This window comes from Capra hircus, chromosome 10, assembly GCF_001704415.2.
Source record: "Capra hircus breed San Clemente chromosome 10, ASM170441v1, whole genome shotgun sequence".
Classification (NCBI taxonomy): Eukaryota; Metazoa; Chordata; class Mammalia; order Artiodactyla; family Bovidae; genus Capra; species Capra hircus.
The window spans coordinates 76,310,949-76,331,571 of NC_030817.1; the positions used below are offsets into that span (position 1 = coordinate 76,310,949).

General features: G+C 45.3%; 3 protein-coding genes across 8 annotated transcripts; 1 reads left to right on the forward strand and 2 right to left on the reverse strand.

Annotated features, from left to right (window-relative positions):
- On the reverse strand, nucleotides 52–6,781 carry OSGEP (O-sialoglycoprotein endopeptidase). Of its 2 annotated transcripts, none has more exons than XM_005685410.3 (11): nucleotides 6,304–6,780; nucleotides 4,775–4,894; nucleotides 4,419–4,495; nucleotides 2,103–2,198; nucleotides 1,943–1,992; nucleotides 1,719–1,797; nucleotides 1,077–1,142; nucleotides 894–984; nucleotides 594–669; nucleotides 395–493; nucleotides 52–242 (listed from the first exon to the last, which is right to left on the reverse strand). In XM_005685410.3, the coding sequence occupies exons 1-11, from the start codon at nucleotides 6,416–6,418 to the stop codon at nucleotides 203–205; spliced, it is 909 nt and encodes a 302-aa protein (XP_005685467.1). In that variant the 5' UTR covers nucleotides 6,419–6,780; the 3' UTR covers nucleotides 52–202. The 2 variants fall into 2 exon arrangements, with proteins under 2 accessions (XP_005685467.1, XP_005685466.1); XM_005685409.3 differs by having other exon boundaries at nucleotides 54–242; nucleotides 4,419–4,594; nucleotides 6,304–6,781.
- APEX1 (apurinic/apyrimidinic endodeoxyribonuclease 1) lies at nucleotides 6,922–9,504 on the forward strand. 4 transcript variants are annotated; one of them, XM_005685405.2, is made up of 5 exons: nucleotides 6,922–7,021; nucleotides 7,325–7,450; nucleotides 7,684–7,871; nucleotides 8,363–8,555; nucleotides 8,701–9,504. In XM_005685405.2, the coding sequence occupies exons 2-5, from the start codon at nucleotides 7,393–7,395 to the stop codon at nucleotides 9,216–9,218; spliced, it is 957 nt and encodes a 318-aa protein (XP_005685462.2). In that variant the 5' UTR covers nucleotides 6,922–7,021; nucleotides 7,325–7,392; the 3' UTR covers nucleotides 9,219–9,504. The 4 variants fall into 4 exon arrangements, with proteins under 4 accessions (XP_005685462.2, XP_005685465.2, XP_005685463.2 ...); XM_005685408.3 differs by having other exon boundaries at nucleotides 6,932–7,033; XM_005685406.3 differs by having other exon boundaries at nucleotides 6,966–7,091.
- TMEM55B (transmembrane protein 55B) lies at nucleotides 9,583–13,291 on the reverse strand. Of its 2 annotated transcripts, none has more exons than XM_018054514.1 (7): nucleotides 12,884–13,291; nucleotides 12,362–12,552; nucleotides 11,892–11,998; nucleotides 11,351–11,456; nucleotides 11,092–11,144; nucleotides 10,904–10,994; nucleotides 9,583–10,425 (listed from the first exon to the last, which is right to left on the reverse strand). In XM_018054514.1, exons 1-7 carry the CDS (start codon nucleotides 13,023–13,025, stop codon nucleotides 10,282–10,284), a joined length of 834 nt encoding a protein of 277 aa, XP_017910003.1. In that variant the 5' UTR covers nucleotides 13,026–13,291; the 3' UTR covers nucleotides 9,583–10,281. The 2 variants fall into 2 exon arrangements, with proteins under 2 accessions (XP_017910003.1, XP_005685460.1); XM_005685403.3 differs by having other exon boundaries at nucleotides 12,863–13,291.

A 20,623-nucleotide genomic window follows, 5' to 3' on the forward strand; every position in this document is an offset into this window, starting at 1 on the left:
TTGACCACTGCCAAATGTATATTCTTCCGAAACACAAGTCAATTGCCAACATATAAAACCAAAAATATTTTAATACTGAGTCAATTCTTGAGGTTCAAATGATGAGACAAGGGAGTCCAAAGCCTTGTCAGGACAGAGATTAAGGCCTAGGATCCCTTGGGCTCCACTCAGGGCACCAAATACTCCAATCCTGTTAACTTTGTTAGTCCCTCCAGGTCACTTCTACTTCATCTGTCCGATACCTGTTTAAAAAAGAAAAAAAAAAGGAAAAACTTGGTGGACAGTTAACCCTTATTCCATTCTTCTTTGCCCTCACGATTCTGGGTCCTCTTCCTATTGGATTTTTGCCTACCTCCCATATAATGCTGTCTACCTCCTCCCAGGGGCCACTTACCTCTGTGTGATCCCAGATTCACTGAGAGGGGTCCTGTGTCCAGCCTGAAACATCTCCCACCCAGCCTGGGCTATCATGGCTCCATTGTCAATGCAGAATCTGGGAAGGAAAAGACGTATGCAATTCATGATCTAAGGGTAGAAAATCACAGCAACTGGAGGGAGGGACAAAAAGTATGTGTGGGTGGGAGGGCCTTTACCTTTCATCTGTGGCATAAAGCCGAGCTCCACGTTCCTGGCACATGGTCTCCATCATTTCCTGTAACCTCACATTACCTACAGAGGCAGGGGTACGATTAGCTTATTTTTAGCCATTTCTCCAGTCTAGCTATACGCCTCATGTGCACTGACTTAGGAAAATGAAGTAGGTGCAAGGACTGGGAAGCACAGGACAGAAACAAAATAAGTAACGTCCCCAAACCCTTAGAGATTTAGAGTATCAGGAGCAAGATGCACATGCCCCAAAATACAAAAGAGAAGGTCAGTTCAATGATACATACACCCTACACCTCCCACAATGAGGGCCTCCTGGGAGCCACAGTGCGCCATGGCCCGCTCTGTGATCTCGACCAGCATTGCAAACACAGTTTCCTGTCGGGGGCAGACAAGTTGAAAACATCAGAGGCGATCCCAGTTTAGTTCTGTCAGCTCCACCTTTCTATCCCAGCTCTTCACTTCATTACCTGCAGGGAGAAGCACAGATCCTCGGGAGTACACTCTCCAGTGGCCAGCATGCGCTGGGCTATGTCCTGTAGTTACAGGGGCAAACAGATAAAACAGTGAACTGTGGTCTGGGGGTGACATGTGAGCAAAAAACTAGCACACTTGGAGGATTGCTGCATTTTACCACAATTCACCCATACCAGTATATCATATATCTTGCTCTTCACTGGCACTGAGCTATATCTATATATATAAAACCAGCAGCCTTCTTTCAAGATTCAATAATCATGAATGCCTGCCCTTTCACCTTCTGTCTCACCCTGGTTAATTTTTCTCCAGACTTGTCCCTGTCTGACCCTTTTTATTTTTTTCCCATTTCTTTGTCTGTTTCTTTTTCTGTCTCCCTCCCTCCTTCCATGCCCCATGAAATGCATGCTCCAAGTAGGCAGATTTTTGTTTTGCTCCATCTAGTATCACTATTACCTTGAACAGCACTTGGTACACAAAAGATGTTCAATAGGTTATTTGCTAGATGAATTTATTCAGCATCTAACATAGGCCAATACTATGCTATATACTACAGAAAATACTACACTGAGCAAAACTCGCACACTTCACTAAAAAGCATGAAAGTGCCCATCTCCTCACCTCCCCACACTCACCTCAATAAAAGACAAGATCCCAGAGAATGAGACGTCCATCCCCTTTACAGTGTATGGCAGCTCAACTAGCTTCTTGCCTCTATGTGGGAGTGAGTATATGAGGCACTAAGCCTGTAGTCAGCTGGCTGCTCACCCTCCAAAGCCCTCCCAAAGCTCATTAATACATACACAGGGAAATCCTTGGCACCCCACCAGTCAGCCTCCTTCTGCCTTATTCCCCTTACCGCTTTGCCATTTGCTCAATGTTGTAGCCTGGACTTGGGTCATTGGAAATCTAGAAGGAAAAACAGGATGAAGGCAGGTATCTATGAAGCAAATTTCCTTTTCCATAGCTCTCCCAAAATACATTCACAACTTATATTCTCTGTAGCCTCAATGACTCACCTTCAGCACTCGAGCAAAACGATCCAGACAATTACCCACAGCAATATCGATGGTTTCCCCAAAGATGCGGTAACGATGTTCTGAATACGCAATCACCTAAGGGTGATGAGGATGTCCATGAAACCTCAAGTCTGTAAAGAGGAGCATTTGGCTTGGGGAAGAACATAGCAGAGGATCAATGTGGTCACTAGAACTTCAATAACCAATGGAAATAAAGTACTTTCCCAATCCCTCAACAGGTACTTTTGAATAGCACTTCTGAGAAGTCTATATACACCCTAAAGATTCCCAGAGTGGATTTCTAGTCTAAAGACGGTAACCTAGGAGGGGAGAGAAGTAAATTATCATTTTGGATACATTTTTCTAGCTTGGAGGTTGCTGATATTCCTTTAAAAGCAGTCAAGACAGTGTGGACTAGGGAAAGTTTTCCTTCTTGGAGGCAGGGAACCAGAGTTCTTCAACATTATCCTATGAGGGTGGTAATATTTGGAAACCACTAAGGTAGAGTTAAAAAAAAAAAAAAAAAAATCAAAAATCCCAGGGAATTCCCTGAACCTGGTTGCAAATGCATTCAGTCCCTGGCAGGAGAACTAAGATCCCACAAGCCACTTGGTGCAGCAATAACAACAAAAACAAAACCCCAAAATTCCATATTGGGTCAGACTAATTGCTCATCCAGCTCAGCACTGGCAACCGACTTCTGTCCACTCTTCATATAGGACCAACTTCTAGCACAGAGAGTATTCATCACCCACTGACACTTAAGCTCCAGACTTCTGACAGTACTTCCAAAGGATCGTTAAGTCCCTTTCCCTTTCTGGTGCTGCTAGGGATTTTCTTCCATTCTGATGTAGCCCTTACTCTACTGATAAAAGGTTGGAAACAAAAGCATAAAGAAAAATTCTGTAGTCAATCATCCTGTTTTTCACACCGAAGCAGGCTTTAAAGGGAAAGAGGAAAAGAGAACATTCCATCACTGCTCATCTCAAGTAAATCTTGTAAGCTTCCACTGTTACTTTCCACACCCTAAGTTTCTAACCTTGTACAATAAATATCCTTCAGGCCTCAACCAATTACTTGTTCTCTACCCATTAAAGTTCTCACGTCATTTTCATAGAAATTCATGCTTCATCTTTAATAACTATTTCACAAAATGAACTTTTAGAATATAATCCTTTCAGGAGAGAGGAATCAGTCTGGACAATAATCCCATCAGGTGTTAGGTGGAAAAGGAAGGCTAGAGTTCTCCAATCTCAACTTAAAAAGATCTTGTAAGGTATCCCAAACAACTCTGGCTTCATCTATAAATTTAAAACATCTTCCACCATTCATAAAATGTTATTTAAATTACTTACGTTTTCACTCTCAAAAAAAAAAAAACTATATATTTACCATCAGTTACTAAAACAAAACAAATCTTGTAAAGAAACAAATGAGATAGTACCCTTTAGTTTCTTCTCTTTAAAAAAAAAATTTTTCTGGCTGCACCTTGAGGCATGTAGGATCTCAGTCCCCTGACAAGGGATAGAACCCGTGCCCCTGGCACTGAAAGCAGAGTCTTAACCACTGGACTGCCAAGTGCCCCTTAGTTTTAATTGCTAACATTCATAGGAAAAAAAAGCTTCAAAATAATGAAAATAAAAATCCTTATTTTAAACACTTCAATCCTTACTATCTTTTCCTTCTCTAAGCTGGAAATTCCTCATCTCTATAGCCACGTATAAAGGTCATCCAATGTTCCAGTGTATCACTTTCTAGCTTCAGATGAGCCCAGTTTTCCTACCACTCAGGCAGAAAGTGAAAGTTGCTAGCACAGTGCCTCAGAAATTAAGAAGGACTGGTGGAACTTTTCTGCTGTAGTCCTGAATGGCTTCTGTCAAAATGGGCAAGTTCATGAAACCTGGGAGGTGGTGATGCCCCTGGCCAGTCATCATGAACACCTATGATCTTGCTACCTTGCTAGCAAGGTACAAAGTGAAAGCTACCATGGGCAAGAAGAAAACTGCCAGGAGGTCAGAGAGCAAGTCTTTTGTGAAAGTTTGTAACTTGAAGTATATCACTTCAAGCCCACAAGGTACTTTGTAGGTATCCCCTCGGAAAAAACTGTGGCCAAGGAGAATGTCTTCAGATACCTGCTCTTAAATGTGTGTCCCAACAAGAGGTCAAGGTCAAGTTTGAGGACAGATACAAAACCAGCAAGAACAGATGGTTCTTCTAGAAGCTGTGGTTTTAGATCTGTTTTGTTTCAGTTATTAAAAATACCCAAAAATCTGAGGGGGAAAAAAAAAAAAAAGAACGGTGAAGAATTCTAAATACCTGTGTATTTCCTCCACTGACATACAGCACAGTTGGGTTGGTGGCTCCAGTGATGAGGCGGCCCATCTCAATGTGACCTATACAGTGGTTAACACCCAGCAATGGCTTATTCCATAACTGGGCCACAGTACGGGCCACAACAGCCACAGAAACCAGTGGGGCACCCATGCCAGGACCTATGGGGACAGAATAGGGCTTAGAAACCTATAGAGATTGGGAAAAACACAGTTGAGGGAAGCGGGGGATGTGAAGGTACAGCGGATGTAGTGGTGGTTTCAAAGGTGAGCTACAGGCTATTTTGACCTAGCTGGGTTCCAGGTGTATTCTTCCACTGCTGCGCACACTTCTAGCTATACCTTTGGTGTATGCGATGCAATCAATATCCTCAGAGGTTAATCCAGCCTCTGTTAGTGCCTCCTGCAGCAGATCCAGGATAACAGCTCGGTGGTGCCTAGCAGTATCACCTGGAAGGAATCCTAAGAGACGGACACAAGTCAGAGATCCTAGGAATTTTCCTACAGAAAGGCACCTAGAAGTTAAAACAGACATTTCAGTAGAGTAGGAAGAGTCCCCTCCCTTTTCCTCAAATATCCTGTCTTCAGATATAGTCTTTTCAGCCTGTTCAGCTAAGCTAAACAGCTCTCAGAAATGCCCTTCTTCACACCCAACTCCTACTCAGGACTCAATGATACCTATCTCATACTTTTTGGTGAGGCCCTGAGACTCTACAAACGCTGTGCATGGTAACATCATTTAAATTAACATACTATATGTAACATTTAACAATTACAGCATTATAGTTAATCGGTACTTTTCCCAGCTTAACCGTGAGCATCTCAAAGCACTGCCTGTTTTATCTTCACATTCTTGGTGACAATGAAGGCAATGGCACCCCACTCCAGTACTCTTGCCTGGAAAATCCTCCGGACGGAGGAGCCTAGTAGGCTGCAGTCCATGGGGTCACTAAGAGTCGGATACGACTGAGCGACTTCACTTTCGCTTTTCACTTTCATGCACTGGAGAAGGAAATGGCAACCCACTCCAGTGTTCTTGCCTGCAGAATCCCAGGGACGGGGGGTGGGCTGCCGTCTATGGGGTCGCGCAGAGTCGGACACGACTGAAGCGACTTAGCAGCTTGGTGCCAAATGCCAAGAAGCTTGAGCGCTAAACATATATATCCATTTCTAACCAGTAACCTGTTACAACATCACCTGTTCAGGGAGGCTTTTCAGGTATACACAAGCCTGCTGCCCTCTCCTATGCAAGGAGGTGTTTGGGGGGAAGGTAGGAAAGACACAATAGAGCTTAGAAATAACATTTACGGAAAGTTGTCAATGTGTCCGGTACTTTAACTCTCCAGACCAAATGACGCAGGTAATATCATTCCCATTTTAAGAACAAGGTACAGAAGTCCAAAAACAACTACCGAATATTCTAAGGGCAGCCGATAATTAGCACATAAAAGGTGGTCAGTATAGGCTGAACAACTCAGAAGATCCAGTTTCAAGTGCCTGTAACTCTTCTACCCATCAGCCTCGGGATAATGTGTGTGCGTGCTTAGTCTTGTCCAACTCTTTGCGACCCCATGGACTGGAATCCATTAGACTCCTCCGTCAATAGGATTCTCCAGGCAAGAATACTGGGGTGGGTTGCCATTCCGTTCCCCAGAGGATCTCGACCCACGGATCGAACTCAAGTCTCCTGGACTGCAGGCAGATTCTTTACCACTGAGCCAACTGGGAAGCCCTTTTACCGTTACCTAATCTCAGAAACTAGGATCAAAAATTATGAGGCACAATGCGCACTCTTCATCAACGTTTAGAAAGATGGCAGGGGATGCTGTGCGGAAAAGTGCGCCACGAGTTACAAATCCGCAAATCCTCACCTGTGCCGGGAGGCGTGACGTAAGTCCGCCGCGGGTTCGCCAGTACTTTGCCATCCCGTACCACTCCCACGCCAATCTTGTTGGCGCTGCCTTCAAAACCCAGCACCGCCGGCATGGCTCCGAGCTAGCACTGGAGCCAAGGAGCCCTCACCAGTCCGCGCTGGGACGCAGACTCCGGGTCGCAGAGTAGGAGGATGAGCCAATGGCTGCTAAGCAGCCGCGCCATCCAGAACAACAACTACCAAAATATTCCCGTACGTAGCGCGCCAGCGCCGGTCCCAACCTCTGTCGTTACGACGACCCATCAAGACCCCTTCGAGGGCCTGTTCGCTTAACTGCCGGGAACGCTGAGCCGGCGTCTGCTCCTTAAATTCCTATCCGTTCCTCTGCTTCTCTCCGATAGTCCAGCCCAGCCTTTTCCACTGATTTTGTTCTCTCTTACACAGCTTTGGGATTTCTAGTCAGGGTGGCAGAAAGAGTTGTGAATCTGGCATATTGATAAACAGTCCAAGAATGGAGGGTGGGGCCTTCAGTGTCCCGGAGTCCAGAAGGGCGGGAAGCTTTTGAGTCACGTGGTACAACTAGACCAATGACCCGTATTCCTCCACCCCTGGATGAGCATCTCAAATCACGTGACCACGCCAGTTACCCACGTGGGGCACGGCGTGTTCCATTCTTTGTGCTGGGTTAAGGAGGAGGCAGACAGGGGCCGAAGCAGGTCAGCTGAAGGGTTTGTGTTGTTTTGCCCATCTTAGCAGCTTCTCTGGACGTCTGATTCGCAAGGCTAGGTCGGGACTCTCAATTAAGTCCCTCGTTTGGCCGGAGGGCGGATCTCGCGAGAAGTGTATAAGACACGATGAAATGATCTAGTCTGAGGGGTGAGGGGCTGAAAGGCTGATGGTGCACGGAGGCGGGGAAAGAATTCAGAGATAATACAGTTTCAAAGGCGGTACTTGGTACGTGGGCGTTGAGGGTGGAGTCTTCTGCTCTAGCTGGTTTCACGACTTCTTTGCACTTGTAGGCAACGCGATCAAAATACTGCTTCAGTGGGCGAAGTGGAACTGGTGCAGAAGGGCGTACATTACAGTGATGCCGAAACGTGGGAAAAAGGGAGCGGTGGTCGAAGACGCGGAAGAGCCAAAGACTGGTAAGAGAATGAAATGGGCCCCTCTCCCCAGAGGCAGCGATGGGGATGTCTATAATTACCTAGCTGAACGGGAAGTACGGACCGTTGAACGGAAAGTCCAGAGCGACACCGACAGTATTCTCATTTATGAAGAAGTCGCGGCAGCTGCAGGCTCTTCGTGGGTCTATAGTTTACTCTGGATCAAAGTTGGATACCGCCAACTTATATCCCATTATGTATTACTTATTTTATAGAGCCAGAGGCGAAGAAGAGTAAGGCAGGAGCGAAAAAGAACGAAAAAGAGGCAGTAGGAGAGGGCGCAGTTCTGTATGAAGACCCCCCAGATCAGAAAACCTCACCCAGTGGCAAATCAGCCACACTCAAGATCTGCTCGTGGAATGTGGATGGGCTTCGAGCCTGGATTAAGAAGAAAGGTTTAGATGTGAGTGGAATTAAGGGGATGCAGAGGCTGATCTTAGGGTTTAATCATCTTTTTCCATCTTAGTCCCTAGCACGATAGTTTTCTTGTGGGAAAGGTACTAAGTTTTCACCCGAAAAATTTTCAAATGCCATTTCAGCATTTCCAGTGCCATTTTCTTATTTATAATGTCCTCATCTCTTTCCTGGCATGTTGGGAAAACCTCCTTACTGGACTTGCTCCATTTTATTTCTTGCATAGCCAACATTTAAATAACTACCGCTTAAAAATCTTAGCTGGCTATCCAGGGCCTTTTGGGGAAAACAACAATTCCTCCGTGTTGCATGTAACACTGTTCTTGCCTCTCTGCCCTTAAGTTTTAATATTATGCTGCTAGATGTTATTTCTGCAGAGACTGTGTCTCATCTGTATATTTCTAGTACTTTGCATATAGGTTTTTCAGTAAATGGCTGCTGAATTGATAATACTTTTTCTACATTTAATTTCACTTACAGTGGATAAAGGAAGAAGCCCCAGACATCCTGTGCCTCCAAGAGACCAAATGTTCCGAGAACAAACTACCAGTTGAACTTCAAGAACTGTCTGGATTACCCCATCAGTACTGGTCAGCTCCTTCAGACAAGGAAGGGTACAGTGGTGTGGGCCTCCTCTCCCGCCAGTGCCCACTCAAAGTCTCTTACGGCATCGGTGAGACCCCACTGATTTTCTAAAGCCCAGTGCTTCCAAACTAAATTGCTGGTATCCCAGTCCAGCCCCGATTCTTGATTCTTTTATTCTCTCCTTTCCCTTTTCTTAAAACTTCTTTTTGCTGATTGTTCCATCATTTCTGTAGGTGAGGAAGAACATGATCAGGAAGGCCGAGTGATTGTGGCTGAATATGATGCGTTTGTGCTGGTGACGGCCTATGTGCCTAATGCAGGCCGAGGTCTGGTGCGCCTGGAGTATCGCCAGCGCTGGGATGAAGCCTTTCGCAAATTCCTGAAGGGTTTGGCATCCCGCAAGCCCCTTGTGCTATGTGGGGACCTCAACGTGGCTCATGAAGAAATTGACCTTCGCAACCCAAAGGGAAATAAAAAGAATGCTGGCTTCACTCCACAAGAGCGGCAGGGCTTCGGGGAACTGCTGCAGGCTGTGCCCCTCACTGACAGCTTCCGGCACCTCTACCCCAACACGGCCTATGCCTACACCTTTTGGACCTATATGATGAATGCGCGATCCAAAAACGTTGGTTGGCGCCTTGATTATTTCTTGTTATCTCAGTCTCTGTTGCCCGCACTGTGTGACAGTAAAATCCGTTCCAAGGCTCTGGGCAGTGACCACTGTCCCATTACCCTATACCTAGCTCTGTGACACCTCTTCCAAACCACGCTGAGCCTGGGAAATAAGCCCACCAAGCTAGCTTTAAAATTCTTACCCCAAACTTCTTTAATAACTGCTGTCTAGAGAAATCTGCATTGTATTTCCCTTCTAAACTGAATCCTTTAACCAGGCTTCTAATAACAGATGTAAGTTCTCAAGGAGGGTGTTTGTGTAGGGGTGGTGCTTTTTTCTTTTTCTTTTTTTACATTAAACAAAAGCTACTGATACTTCCTTTGAACTGTCCCTGTGAAAATAAAGAGCCATAGTTTCAGCTTTAGTGGTGCTGTATTTTATCCCTTCATGGGGTTACAAATTCCCCTCATCCTTTCATACACACAGATTAACAACTGGAAAAGAATAGAGTCATGACCTTATTTATTTACAAGCACAGGATGACTCCCTAACCTCTCCCATGACAGCAACCCTATCCAGCCCAGTTAAATAACTGCAACTGGGGCGTAAGGTTGAAAAGGAGGAATTATGGGAAATACAGGACTAGGGGACCATACCCCACATTAAATAGTTATATACATCAGTTCCTGTGGTTCTGTACAGAGCAGCAGCTGACCCCACCCCCACAGGACACAGAATCGGGGGGAGAGGAGACTGAGGGTGCTGAGACCAGAGCCAGCCCCTGGTGAAGTGCAATAGCAGCAGCAAGGTCCTAATGGTGCACAAGAGGGAGGGAAACCCCCCAGGGCTACCCACCCCAACCCTGCCCTGGAATGTGTAAGGGACAGGAATGGCTCTCAGGGAGCATATAGGAAGGACAAGGCTAGAACTGCCTTTTTGGACCCAGGTTTAGGGGCAACTTCTCGCCTACTTCACCCTAAACACAGCAACTGTTGGAAAACAGATGGCCAGCAGTGGTCTTACCTATCCCTCCAAACCTAGGTGAGGGCCTGGTTCCTTCCTACCTCTCCCCAGGGAAAAGGAAGGCAGCTGCTTGGCTCCCCTTATAGAAGCCCAGGGAGCCTTTTACCACGGCTCCCTTTATAGTGTCACTGTCCCCACCAGGAAGGGGCCAGGCACAGTCTGTGGGTCGTCGTGGGGCTCAGGAGAAGTTCTGGACAGGGTGGCTGACCTTCATACAGGCCCAATAGAGAGCCCGGCCCAAACACAGCACTGCCAACAGGATGACAAATGCCCAGGCTGCATAGATGCCTCCATATCGCCGTGCATGCTTCCATGTGCCAAACTGAAGAAGATGAAGAAGAACAGTGGGGTTACTGTTGATCTCTCACCACTTTCCAGGAAGCTTAGTAACAGTAACAAACAACTCAAGCTTCAGTTTCTGTCTCCTATCCACATGTGGCCACCTTCAGGGATGTTTTAAAAGGCCCAGTTGTCCAACTCCCTTCTGCTCGGCAGGAAGATACTCAAACAATCCCAGACACCTGTCAGTTTTTCTTCATGTCTGACAACTTCCTAATAGCAACTGAATCTAAGTCACTTCTTTGTTCTATCCTCCACATAAAGAAGATAGCTGTTTTTAACTCTGATAGTAACACTGAAGACTTTATCAGTCTCCTTCAAATTTAAGTCATCTTGTTCGTTGAAACAAGACAAACAAAACCCCCTTCAGTTTCACTTCTTTTTAGGATAGCTATTTCCCCAATCTTAGCCTTAGAAGATGAGGCTGCAGAATGAAAGGGGCTGGATCAAGGTCTACTCACAGCAAGGCCGGTGGCAGTGACTGCCAAGAGTAAGCCAAGCAAGAAGCAACAGATACATCTCTTTCGCGGATATCTGCGCCCAATAGATGACCTGTGGGGAGGCAAACAGAAATGGATATTTGGAATGGCCTTGTAGATTTTACCCTATTCATTACCCAGCTCAAGGATGCTGCTCCCTAATCACTCACACTTTCCTGCAGTGAGGGCAACGGGCCAAGGTTCGGTCTGTGAACTCTGTCCACTAGGGAGAAAGGAAAAGGCAGAAACCAATTAATAGTAGAAGCAGGGTCTTTTTCAATGAGAGCCCTGGGGCATTGGGAGGTGGGGAAATGGTTCCTCATAGAACAGACCTTTTCAGGATTCATTATCATAACTCAGAAATACATTCATGACTACATTTCCACTCCTGCCCCTCCCTACCCCCAGCTTCCTAATACTTCTCCTCACCAGAAAAGTATTCTTGCAATGTCCACAGATGACCCTGACACCCACAGGTTGTGGTTCTGGACTCAAAGGTCCTGGATGCACAGGCCCCAGGTTGATGATTCTTTTGCTGTATAGGAGAAAAAGATTATATTTAGAAAGTTTTTAATCCTAAGGATCCCTACATTATTCCTCCCTCACATCCCCTACTCCCTGCCTTTAGAAGTCTCTCTGCTTCTCTGCACTGCCAGCCCTACCCCCAGAGAATACTTGTGGGAAGAGTACTGCTTAAACTTAAGGTCTCTAATTTCCCTTTTACGTCAGGATAATTCACCCAGTCTCTGAGACTACCATCTTCCTAAAGATGGAGTAGTCTTTTATCCTAATCTTTTTACTGAGATGAGAAAGATGGCTATAATGTTCTAGAGACACAGCAGCCCTTAGCTTTTTCTCCTTCTAAATAAACACCAGGCTCTCTCACCTTTTTATTCTCTGTAAACATGCATCCTTCCTAGGCTTTCCAATTTTCCCTACTAATGCCCTTCCCCAAATTATTCCTCCTCACCAGTAGGGCCGAGGGCAGGCAATCCGCTGGGAAGTCACTTTGCAGATAAGGAGACAGTTGCAGGGACATCGAACATATTTTTTCCCTGGGGGTGCATTCTTGATTGGCTAGAGAATAATGGGGACATCAGTAAGCAAATCTCTAATCCCAATCCCTGTTCTTCCAAAAATACCTTCTGAGAAGAGATCAGAGAGAGAAAATCTTAGCCAGGACAGAGAAATGAAAGGCATACAACATGAGATTTACAAACTAAAACTAAGCTTAAGTATAAAGACAGGTATGAAGATGAGGGATGGTAAATATTAGGCTGGTGAGTGGCTTCTGGGGAAATGATGTATGAGACTCCTGGAACTGAAACCTGGGTTTCATGAAAGGCCCTGGGCCAATGCCTGAAGGTCCGGGTCTAGAATCAAGGGATCAGAAAGAGGATCCAGAAAACAGGGCCCGTTTCACAGATTTGTATAACTCACAGTGGCTTCATTGCAGACGCCACATTTGACTACATGCTGATGCATCTTGCCTTCCACGTTGATGAGAGACTGGCAGACTCGGCAGGTGATCATGGGAGCACTCCCACTGTCCGGGCTCGTCAGGGGTGAATAGGGGGGTGGGTCTTCCCCAGGCAACACTGCTGGGTGTCCCTCGGGGAACGGGGGAAAGGCTGGAGAGGAAGGTAAAAAGAAGGGCAGGCATTACTTGCAGACACCCCCACTGATGCTACATGGAGTAAGGCAACTGTTTCTGGTCCTCAACCCTTCTGACAAGCTCAGCGTGATCGTTATGATCAGTGCTTCCATCAGATTCTTCAGAGCTCCCTTCTGCTCCCAAGATTGCGGAGGAAAGGAAGCCTCACCCAGTCACAGGTGCAACAGCCCCGCACCTGGCGCTTGGGCCCCGCCTCCGCCCTCGGCCCCGCCCCCTCCGCCTGTCAGAGTACCCCTGGGAACACCTCGGACCCCGCCCCGGCTTACCCTGGGGCGGGGCATGTTTACCGGCTCCGTACGGTGGTGCGGAGGGGGTCAGGCCTCCCCCGGGCCCAGCCCCACTCCCGCCCGGCCCCATTAATCCGTTTCCACCGGCACCACCGTCGATGGGCTCGGAGAGCAGGGGGGATCTCTCTCCATCTGCCGCCATGGCCGCCACCGCCGCCTCCCGCTTCGGCCAAAGATACGGCTCTTTTCGCCTCTGCCGTCACCGCAGACACCACCGCCGCCGCCGCTACCGGGTCCCCAGGGCGCCTGCGCGCCGCGCGCCCAGCTCGCCCCGCAACCAGTGGCCTGCCCCGCCCCGTTCCGCCCCGCAGCACGTGATAGGCTATCCCCGCCCCGCCGTGCTGCTATTCGCGGAGACATAGCAATTTCTGGTCCTGTGAAGGCAGCTCTTGTTTTCCATTGGGAAGCTTGGCGCCAACGTCAACTGTCACATGACTTTCAGGACGCCGCTGGGCCTGCAAAAACTGCACGTGACGAGAAGTTCTCCTAACCATTGGAAGCGTGGCCCATCGCGCTACCTCCAGACCAGGAGGTGGGGCAGGGCTGCTTCAGCTCACTGGTCACGTGTTTCAGGAAGCCGCCCGTGATCTGTCGGTAGCCCAGAGCCGGCGCATAATCATTGCTCTTCATTGGCCTGAAGACACCACTAAAAGATTTTTCTACTCTTTGCGGTTATAGTTGGCCTCTCATTGGCTGGAGGCTTCCCTTCCCTGGGCCTGCGATCCTTGGGGCGCAACTTTATTGGCCGGAACTTAGCCCCAGAACCTGGGGGCGTGGCTCAAAGAGAGGCAGTAAACGCGTGAGGAAGTTAGGGCTGTTCTGAGCACGGAGAGTAGAAAAGATAGGCATCAGTTAGCCACTCTACTCAAAGGAATACCCTTGAAAAGTCACAGTGAAGATATGCCAGGAAGAAATGGATTAAAATATTAAGATGTTTACCCTAGTCTTCCTCGCTGAAGTCACCTCTGGAACAGGACCCAAGACCGGCTTCTCCAGAAAGCTGCCCTGCAGAATCCACCCTCCTAGCATCTCCGGTTAAATTATGAAATTTTCTTTACATGAATCTGTTTCTGTTACTACAGGGGTGTCTCATCGTTTTACTCGGTTTTCTGGCCCCCAGTTGTAAACAGATATGCGTGATAGTGTTTTGACTGAGTTAACCAATCAAGTCCGAGGATATTTTTGTTCGTGTTTGGCATAGAGACAGCCTTTAGACTTGTCTCAACCTCACCACCAGCCACGAGCCTGCTAACAGAGTTTATTCTAACAAGCATAGGAAAAGATCTTAAGCAGCTCCTGTGTTTAAACATACAGCCAATCCACCTAGCCATTCTTCTTTTCATCCATAGTCATCCATCCTCTACTTGCATAGCAAATAAGACTACTTTTCAAATCTATCAAGGGGATCCATTTCTGTCTGAGTCCAGACAGAAATGAAATGTGTAGAGTTCCCTCCTGTGGCTTAAAGGAACTTTTTGTTTCAGCTTTGTTGAGGATTCAAGGTTCTACCTGTTCTGGGTAGAGCAGGTACAGGTGGACAAAGTTATTATGCAATGATTTAGAAGGATTTCTTTAGTCATATGAATGCAGGGTGAGTAGACTGTTACTCTGGGATTGATGATGGATGATAGAATAAAAGTGAGTCACCTTAATGAGATCTTTGTTTCACAATGTAACTGAAGTAATTTCCTTTAGTTATGCAAGTGCGGGAATGGAAAGACCTCATTGTCATAAGAAGGGAGTACCCAGAAATCAAAGGAAGTTGGTTCCAGCTCATAATCTTGGGAAATATCTGACTGCTCTGAATAGGAACATTTTAGCAGGTCTATTAACCGTACAGGAGACAGGGATCAAGACCATCGCCATGGAAAAGAAATGCAAAAAAGCAAAATGGCTATGAAAAGAAGAGAAGTGAAAAGCAAAGGAGAAAAAGAAAGATATAAGCATCTGAATGCAGAGTTCCAAAGAATAGCAAGGAGAGATAAGAAAGCCTTCCTCAGCGATCAATGCAAAGAAATAGAGGGAAACAACAGAATGGGAAAGACTAGAGATCGCTTCAAGAAAATTAGAGATACCAAGGGAACATTTCATGCAAAGATGGGCTCAGTAAAGGACAGAAATGGTATGGACCTAACTGAAGCAGAAGATATTAAGAAGAGGTGGCAAGAATACACAGAAGAACTGTACAAAAAAGAGCTCCACGACCAAGATAATCACGATGGTATGATCACTCACCTAGAGCCAGACATCCTGGAATGTGAAGTCAACTGGGCCTTAGAAAGCATCATTACAAACAAAGCTAATGGAGGTGATGGAATTCCAGTTGAGCTGTTTCAAATCCTGAAAGATGATGCTGTGAAAGTGCTGCACTCAATATGCCAGCAAATTTGGAAAACTCAGCAGTGGCCACAGGACTGAAAAAGGTCAGTTTTCATTCCAATTCCAAAGAAAGGCAATACCAAAGAATGCTCAAACTACCGCACAATTGCACTCATCTCACACGCTAGTAAAGTAATGCTCAAAATTCTCCAAGCCAGGCTTCAGCAAGATGTGAACCATGAACTTCCAGATGTTCAAGCTGGTTTTAGGAAAGGCAGAGGAATCAGAGATCAAATTGCCAACATCCGCTGGATCATGGAAAAAGCAAGAGAGTTCCAGAAAAACATCTATTTCTGCTTTATTGACTATGCCAAAGCCATTGACTGTGTGGATCACAACAAACTGGAAAATTCTGAAAGAGATGGGAATACCAGACCACCTGACCTGCCTCTTGAGAAATCTGTATGCAGGTCAGGAAGTAACAGTTAGAACTGGACATGGAACAAGAGACTGGTTCCAAATATGAAAAGGAGTATGTCAAGGCTGTATATTGTCACCCTGCTTATTTAACTTATATGCAGAGTACATCATGAGAAACGCTGGGCTGGAGGAAGCACAAGCTGGAATCAAGATTGCTGGGAGAAATATCAAAAACCTCAGATATGCAGATGACACCACCCTTATGGCAGAAAGTGAAGAGGAACTAAGGAGCCTCTTGGTGAAAGTGAAAGTGGAGAGTGAAAAAGTTGGCTTAAAGCTCAATGAAGATCATGGCATCTGGTCCCATCACTTCACGGGAAATAGATGGGGAAACAGTGTCAGACTTTATTTTGGGGGGCTCCAAAATCACTGCAGATGGTGACTGTAGCCATGAACTTAAAAGACGCTTACTCCTTGGAAGAAAAGTTATGACCAACCTAGATAGCATATTGAAAAGCAGAGACATTACTTTGCCAACAAAGGTCTGTCTAGTCAAAGCTATAGTTTTTCCTGTGGTCATGTATGGATGTGAGAGTTGGACTGTGAAGAAAGCTGAGTGCAGAAGAACTGATGCTTTTGAACTGCTGGTGCTGGAGAAGACTCTTGAGAGTCCCTTGAACTGCAAGGAGATCCAACCAGTCCATTCTGAAGGAGATCAACCTGGGATTTCTTTGGAAGGAATGATGCTGAAGCTGAAGCTCCAGTACTTTGGCCACCACAGGCGAAGAGTTGACTCACTGGAAAAGACTCTGATGCTGGGAGGGATTAGGGGCAGGAGGAGAAGGGGACGACGGAGGATGAGCTGGCTGGATGGCATCACTGACTCGATGGACATGCGTTTGAGTGAACCCCGGAAGCTGGTGATGGACAGTCAGGCCTGGCATGCTGCAGTTCATGTGGTGGCAAAGAGTCGGACACGACTGAGCGACTGAACTGAACTGATTAACCGTAGGGGCTCCTTAACAGAATAATTCTGAATGGCTGCCTTTCCCTGAAGAAACCCTCAGATGAGGGTTTTACTTTACCCCTTCCAAGAAACGAAAGCAGAATCCTAAGGGTCTCTCAGTAACCTCTAAACCCAACCTTTGCAGACCAGCTTTCTTCTCCAATCTTATATGATTTTTACAAGAGTCTGAACCACACTTCAATTTCCGCCATTTCATAACCCAAAGTGTGACTGTCTTAAATAGATGAAGCAATAAGAAATTGAAAAACACAACTCTGAGGACCATGACTGGTTTAGCTAGAAGCCTCTCTATTGAGCCTAACATAGGAAAGTGCAGCCTGCCCCAAATACTTAATAATAAAAAGAACTGCTGCTTTTCTAGCACTTGTAGCTGCTAAAGGAGCTGGAGACTTCACCTGAATTCTGATTTTTAGACACAGCTTTCCCAGGCCAGGTAGGTCCCACAGAAAATTCAGAACTAAAGGACCTCTGAATACAAAATGGAGAGGGGGTTGTAGCTCCACAGGGTAACAGGCCAGTCTGCTGTTCTTTCTGTTGTTTCTGGGCGTACAGATGCTCAAGTGTTTGCTCTAGAGTGTAGTAGGGTTCATTACTTGCACCTTGGTTACACATCATTCCACAACCTGTTCTTTTGTGATTCTTCTCACCCTCACCAAAGCCATGTTTGATGTTTGTTTCATCTAGGTTTATAAAAATGTGGGAGAGTTGGAGAATTGGATACAGTACCAAGGATCCTAGAGGATGGTTGAGTAGAATGGCTTTTTTTTTTTTTTCAGTAGTTTGGCCTCTTGGTGATGTTTTCATCATAGGTTAAATATAGAAATATGTGCTAGAGAAGTAAATGAAGAGGTAAGTGTTAACCAGTAGGAAGAATAGTCTTTCTGACTAATATGTGAGTCACTGAAGGAGAGATATGATGCAATAATCCTTGTATGTTTCCTGTTACAGAGCTCTTTTAATGCTAGCCTATCGTCTACCCATGTAGGTGTGAGAGAGGGTCAAGGGAAGTACGATGACTCTCTAAGTGCTCTCATTTGGAAATGCCTTCTAATAAATTCCTTTGGGACCTGATTTCCAAGACTTCCTTGGAAGGAACCATTATGTACTTGGCAAATGGACTCATCACTGACTACATATAGTTCTAGGCATAGTACTTTAGAAGAAATCTAAGATGAGTAAATTGTCTCACCCTGAGTGATATTACAACCTGGCAGCAGTTAGAAGAGACATATCCAGAAAGCAAGGTAATTTTTGAGAAGGGCCCTAAAAGAAGCAGGAAAAATTCCTATGAGTGCGAAGGAGAGGAATCCCTCTTCTGGTCTTCCATTATCTCTTGCTGCATAATAAGTAGCACTCAACCAAATGATACATTTTTTTCCTCATGATTCTGCACGTTGTCTGAACCGTTCTTTCAGTGGTCTCACCTGGGCTCATTCATGAAAATAACTGAATGGTCCAAGATGGACTCTTCACATGTCTGGCAATTGTGTATACTGGTTCAGCTAGCTTCTTTATAGCAGGTGGAACTTAGGGTGATGGTCCAAGAGGGTGAGAGGAGAAGCTGCAAGACATTTTTAGGCCTAGGCTGCAGCACTGGTATAGCTTCATTCCTACCTCATTCAGGGTTACAGCACGTCATCAGGCCTGCCCAGATTCAAGGTGTGGGGAAAAGGACTTACAATTCTTTTTTTTTTTTCCGTAGGACTTCAGTTCTTGATGGGAGGAGCTGCAAAATGTTATGGCCATGTTTTTCAACCTACTGTAAACGGTAGAATTTCAGCAAGCAATACATCTATACACATTTGTTATGTATCTACTCTGTGAAAGACACTCCTTAAGAAACTTAAACTCTGGGTAGGGAGGAATAGCAATGTGAAAATTCACAGTATAAAATATCAACCCTAGGGAATCTCCTAGTAGTCTAATGGTTAGGAGTCCGTGCTTTCAGTGCCAAGGGCCTGGGTTCAGTCCCTTGTTGGGGAACTAAGATCACACAAGCCACATGATGCAACCAAGAGAAGAGAGAGAATAAAATAAAATATCAACACAGGTAATGTTTTATTACATGGGAAAAATATCAATTCTAGATATCTAGAATTTTCTAAATATCTAGAAATTCATGGTGCAACACATGCTTCATAGGATATGAATTAAACAGTCTACAAATTCAAGGAAAGAGGAAATCACTTCTATCCAGAGCAGCCAAAGATATCTTTTAAAAACATAAAGGATTATTATATTCTTGTGCGTGGATAACTTGGATTTGAGCTCTGCCTTGAGTGGGTCAGTAGGCAGAGTGATGCAAAAAGTAGTGATATTTGTTCATAGCTAAAAAAGCAGTTTTATATCCATATTCATTTGATTTCAAAACCCACTGTAAGTTGAGCAGGGAAGGCAAGGTTGTTTTTTATTTTGCAGTCTGAAAACTGAGGCTCTGTAAGTTAGTCATTTAAGCTAACGCAAAGATTGAAATGGGATTAAAAGTCCAGCTCTCCTTAAAAATGAGACCACTCTGCAATCAGGTCTGAACACAGTCAAAACATGAACATTCTCCAAGCCAAAAAATCCCCAGTAGCCCCTCCTACAGCGACTATGAATGACTGCTACTTCTTTACTTATTAGAGCTTTAGCCTCTGTGTAGTCTTCTCTGCTTCTAGATAAAATGGATTAGATACCCAATTATAGAATTGCCCTAATTCCTGACAGCACCCAATCCAGAGCAAAATCCCATTTCTCTAAATCCTTTCAAAATTTCTTAACAAAAGCCTAATTGTATAACAAGTCCTTTCTAGCACCCTCTCACTGACAACACCTTAGTTCTTCATGGTTTGTGCTTTTTCTCACTGCATGAAGTAGTAAAACAATTTTTTTTTAAAAAATCCAGGTCTTCTGACTATGGTTTAATGCTTTTGCACTCACATCATCTACTAGGCAGATGGAAAAGGGCAAAAATTCAGGGGTGGCAAAGTGCATGGTATCTGGGATGGATCCCTTTTTATGCTCAATGCCTAGCCCATAGAAATTGTTTTAAAAAGTAAAGTCACTCAGTCATGTCAGACAAATGACAATTAAATGATTTAATTACCTTAAGCTGTATCTTGAAGGTAAATTTCTATACTGAGCAATATTGTCAGCTGTAGTTCCAAGCAGGGTGGATATTCAGCTAAGACACTCCAGTGTGGCTGGCATCAGTTCTTTATGGCTGGCATTGGTTCTGATTGGTTGGTTCCTGTACTATACAAGTAAATAGTTTCAGTATTACCCCCAGTACCGGGTATCTTACTTATTGGATGGGAGTTTCTCACTTGGATTGAGAAAAATCAGGCCTTGAAAGTATATTAGTTTGCTGGGACTGTCATAATAAAATATCACAGACCGGGTGTCTTAAACAATGAAAGTGAAAGTCACTCAGTTGTGTCCGACCCTTTGCAAGTCCATGAAATTCTCCAGGCCATAATATTGGAGTGGGTAGCCTTTCCCTTCTCCAGGGGATCTTCCTGACCCAGGAATCGAACTGGGGTCTCCTGCATTACAGGCGGATTCTTTACCAACTGAGCTATCACAATAGAAACTTATTCTCCCACAGTTGTGGAGCCTTGAAGCCCAAGATCAATGTGTCAGCACGGGCCTCTGTTCTTGGTTTGCAGATAGCTGCGTTCTCCACTGTGTCCTCACATGGACTTCTCTCTGTAGACAGATATTCCTGCTGTCTTTTCCTCTTCTTTAAAGGAGTTAGGGCCCCTTATGATCTCATTTAACTTATTTTCTCTTTAAAGGCCCTGTCTCCAAATATGGTCAGTTGGGGTTGGGGCTTCAACATATGAATTTTGAAATAGTCCATGAGACTCCATAGTGGGAGGATATAAAGAAAGGAACTGCAAAGATTTGGAAGCATTTTTTTCTTCAGGCTTCCAACCAAGTGGCAACTACTATCACATTGGGTAGATGACCAAGAATGAGGCTGGAGATATCCA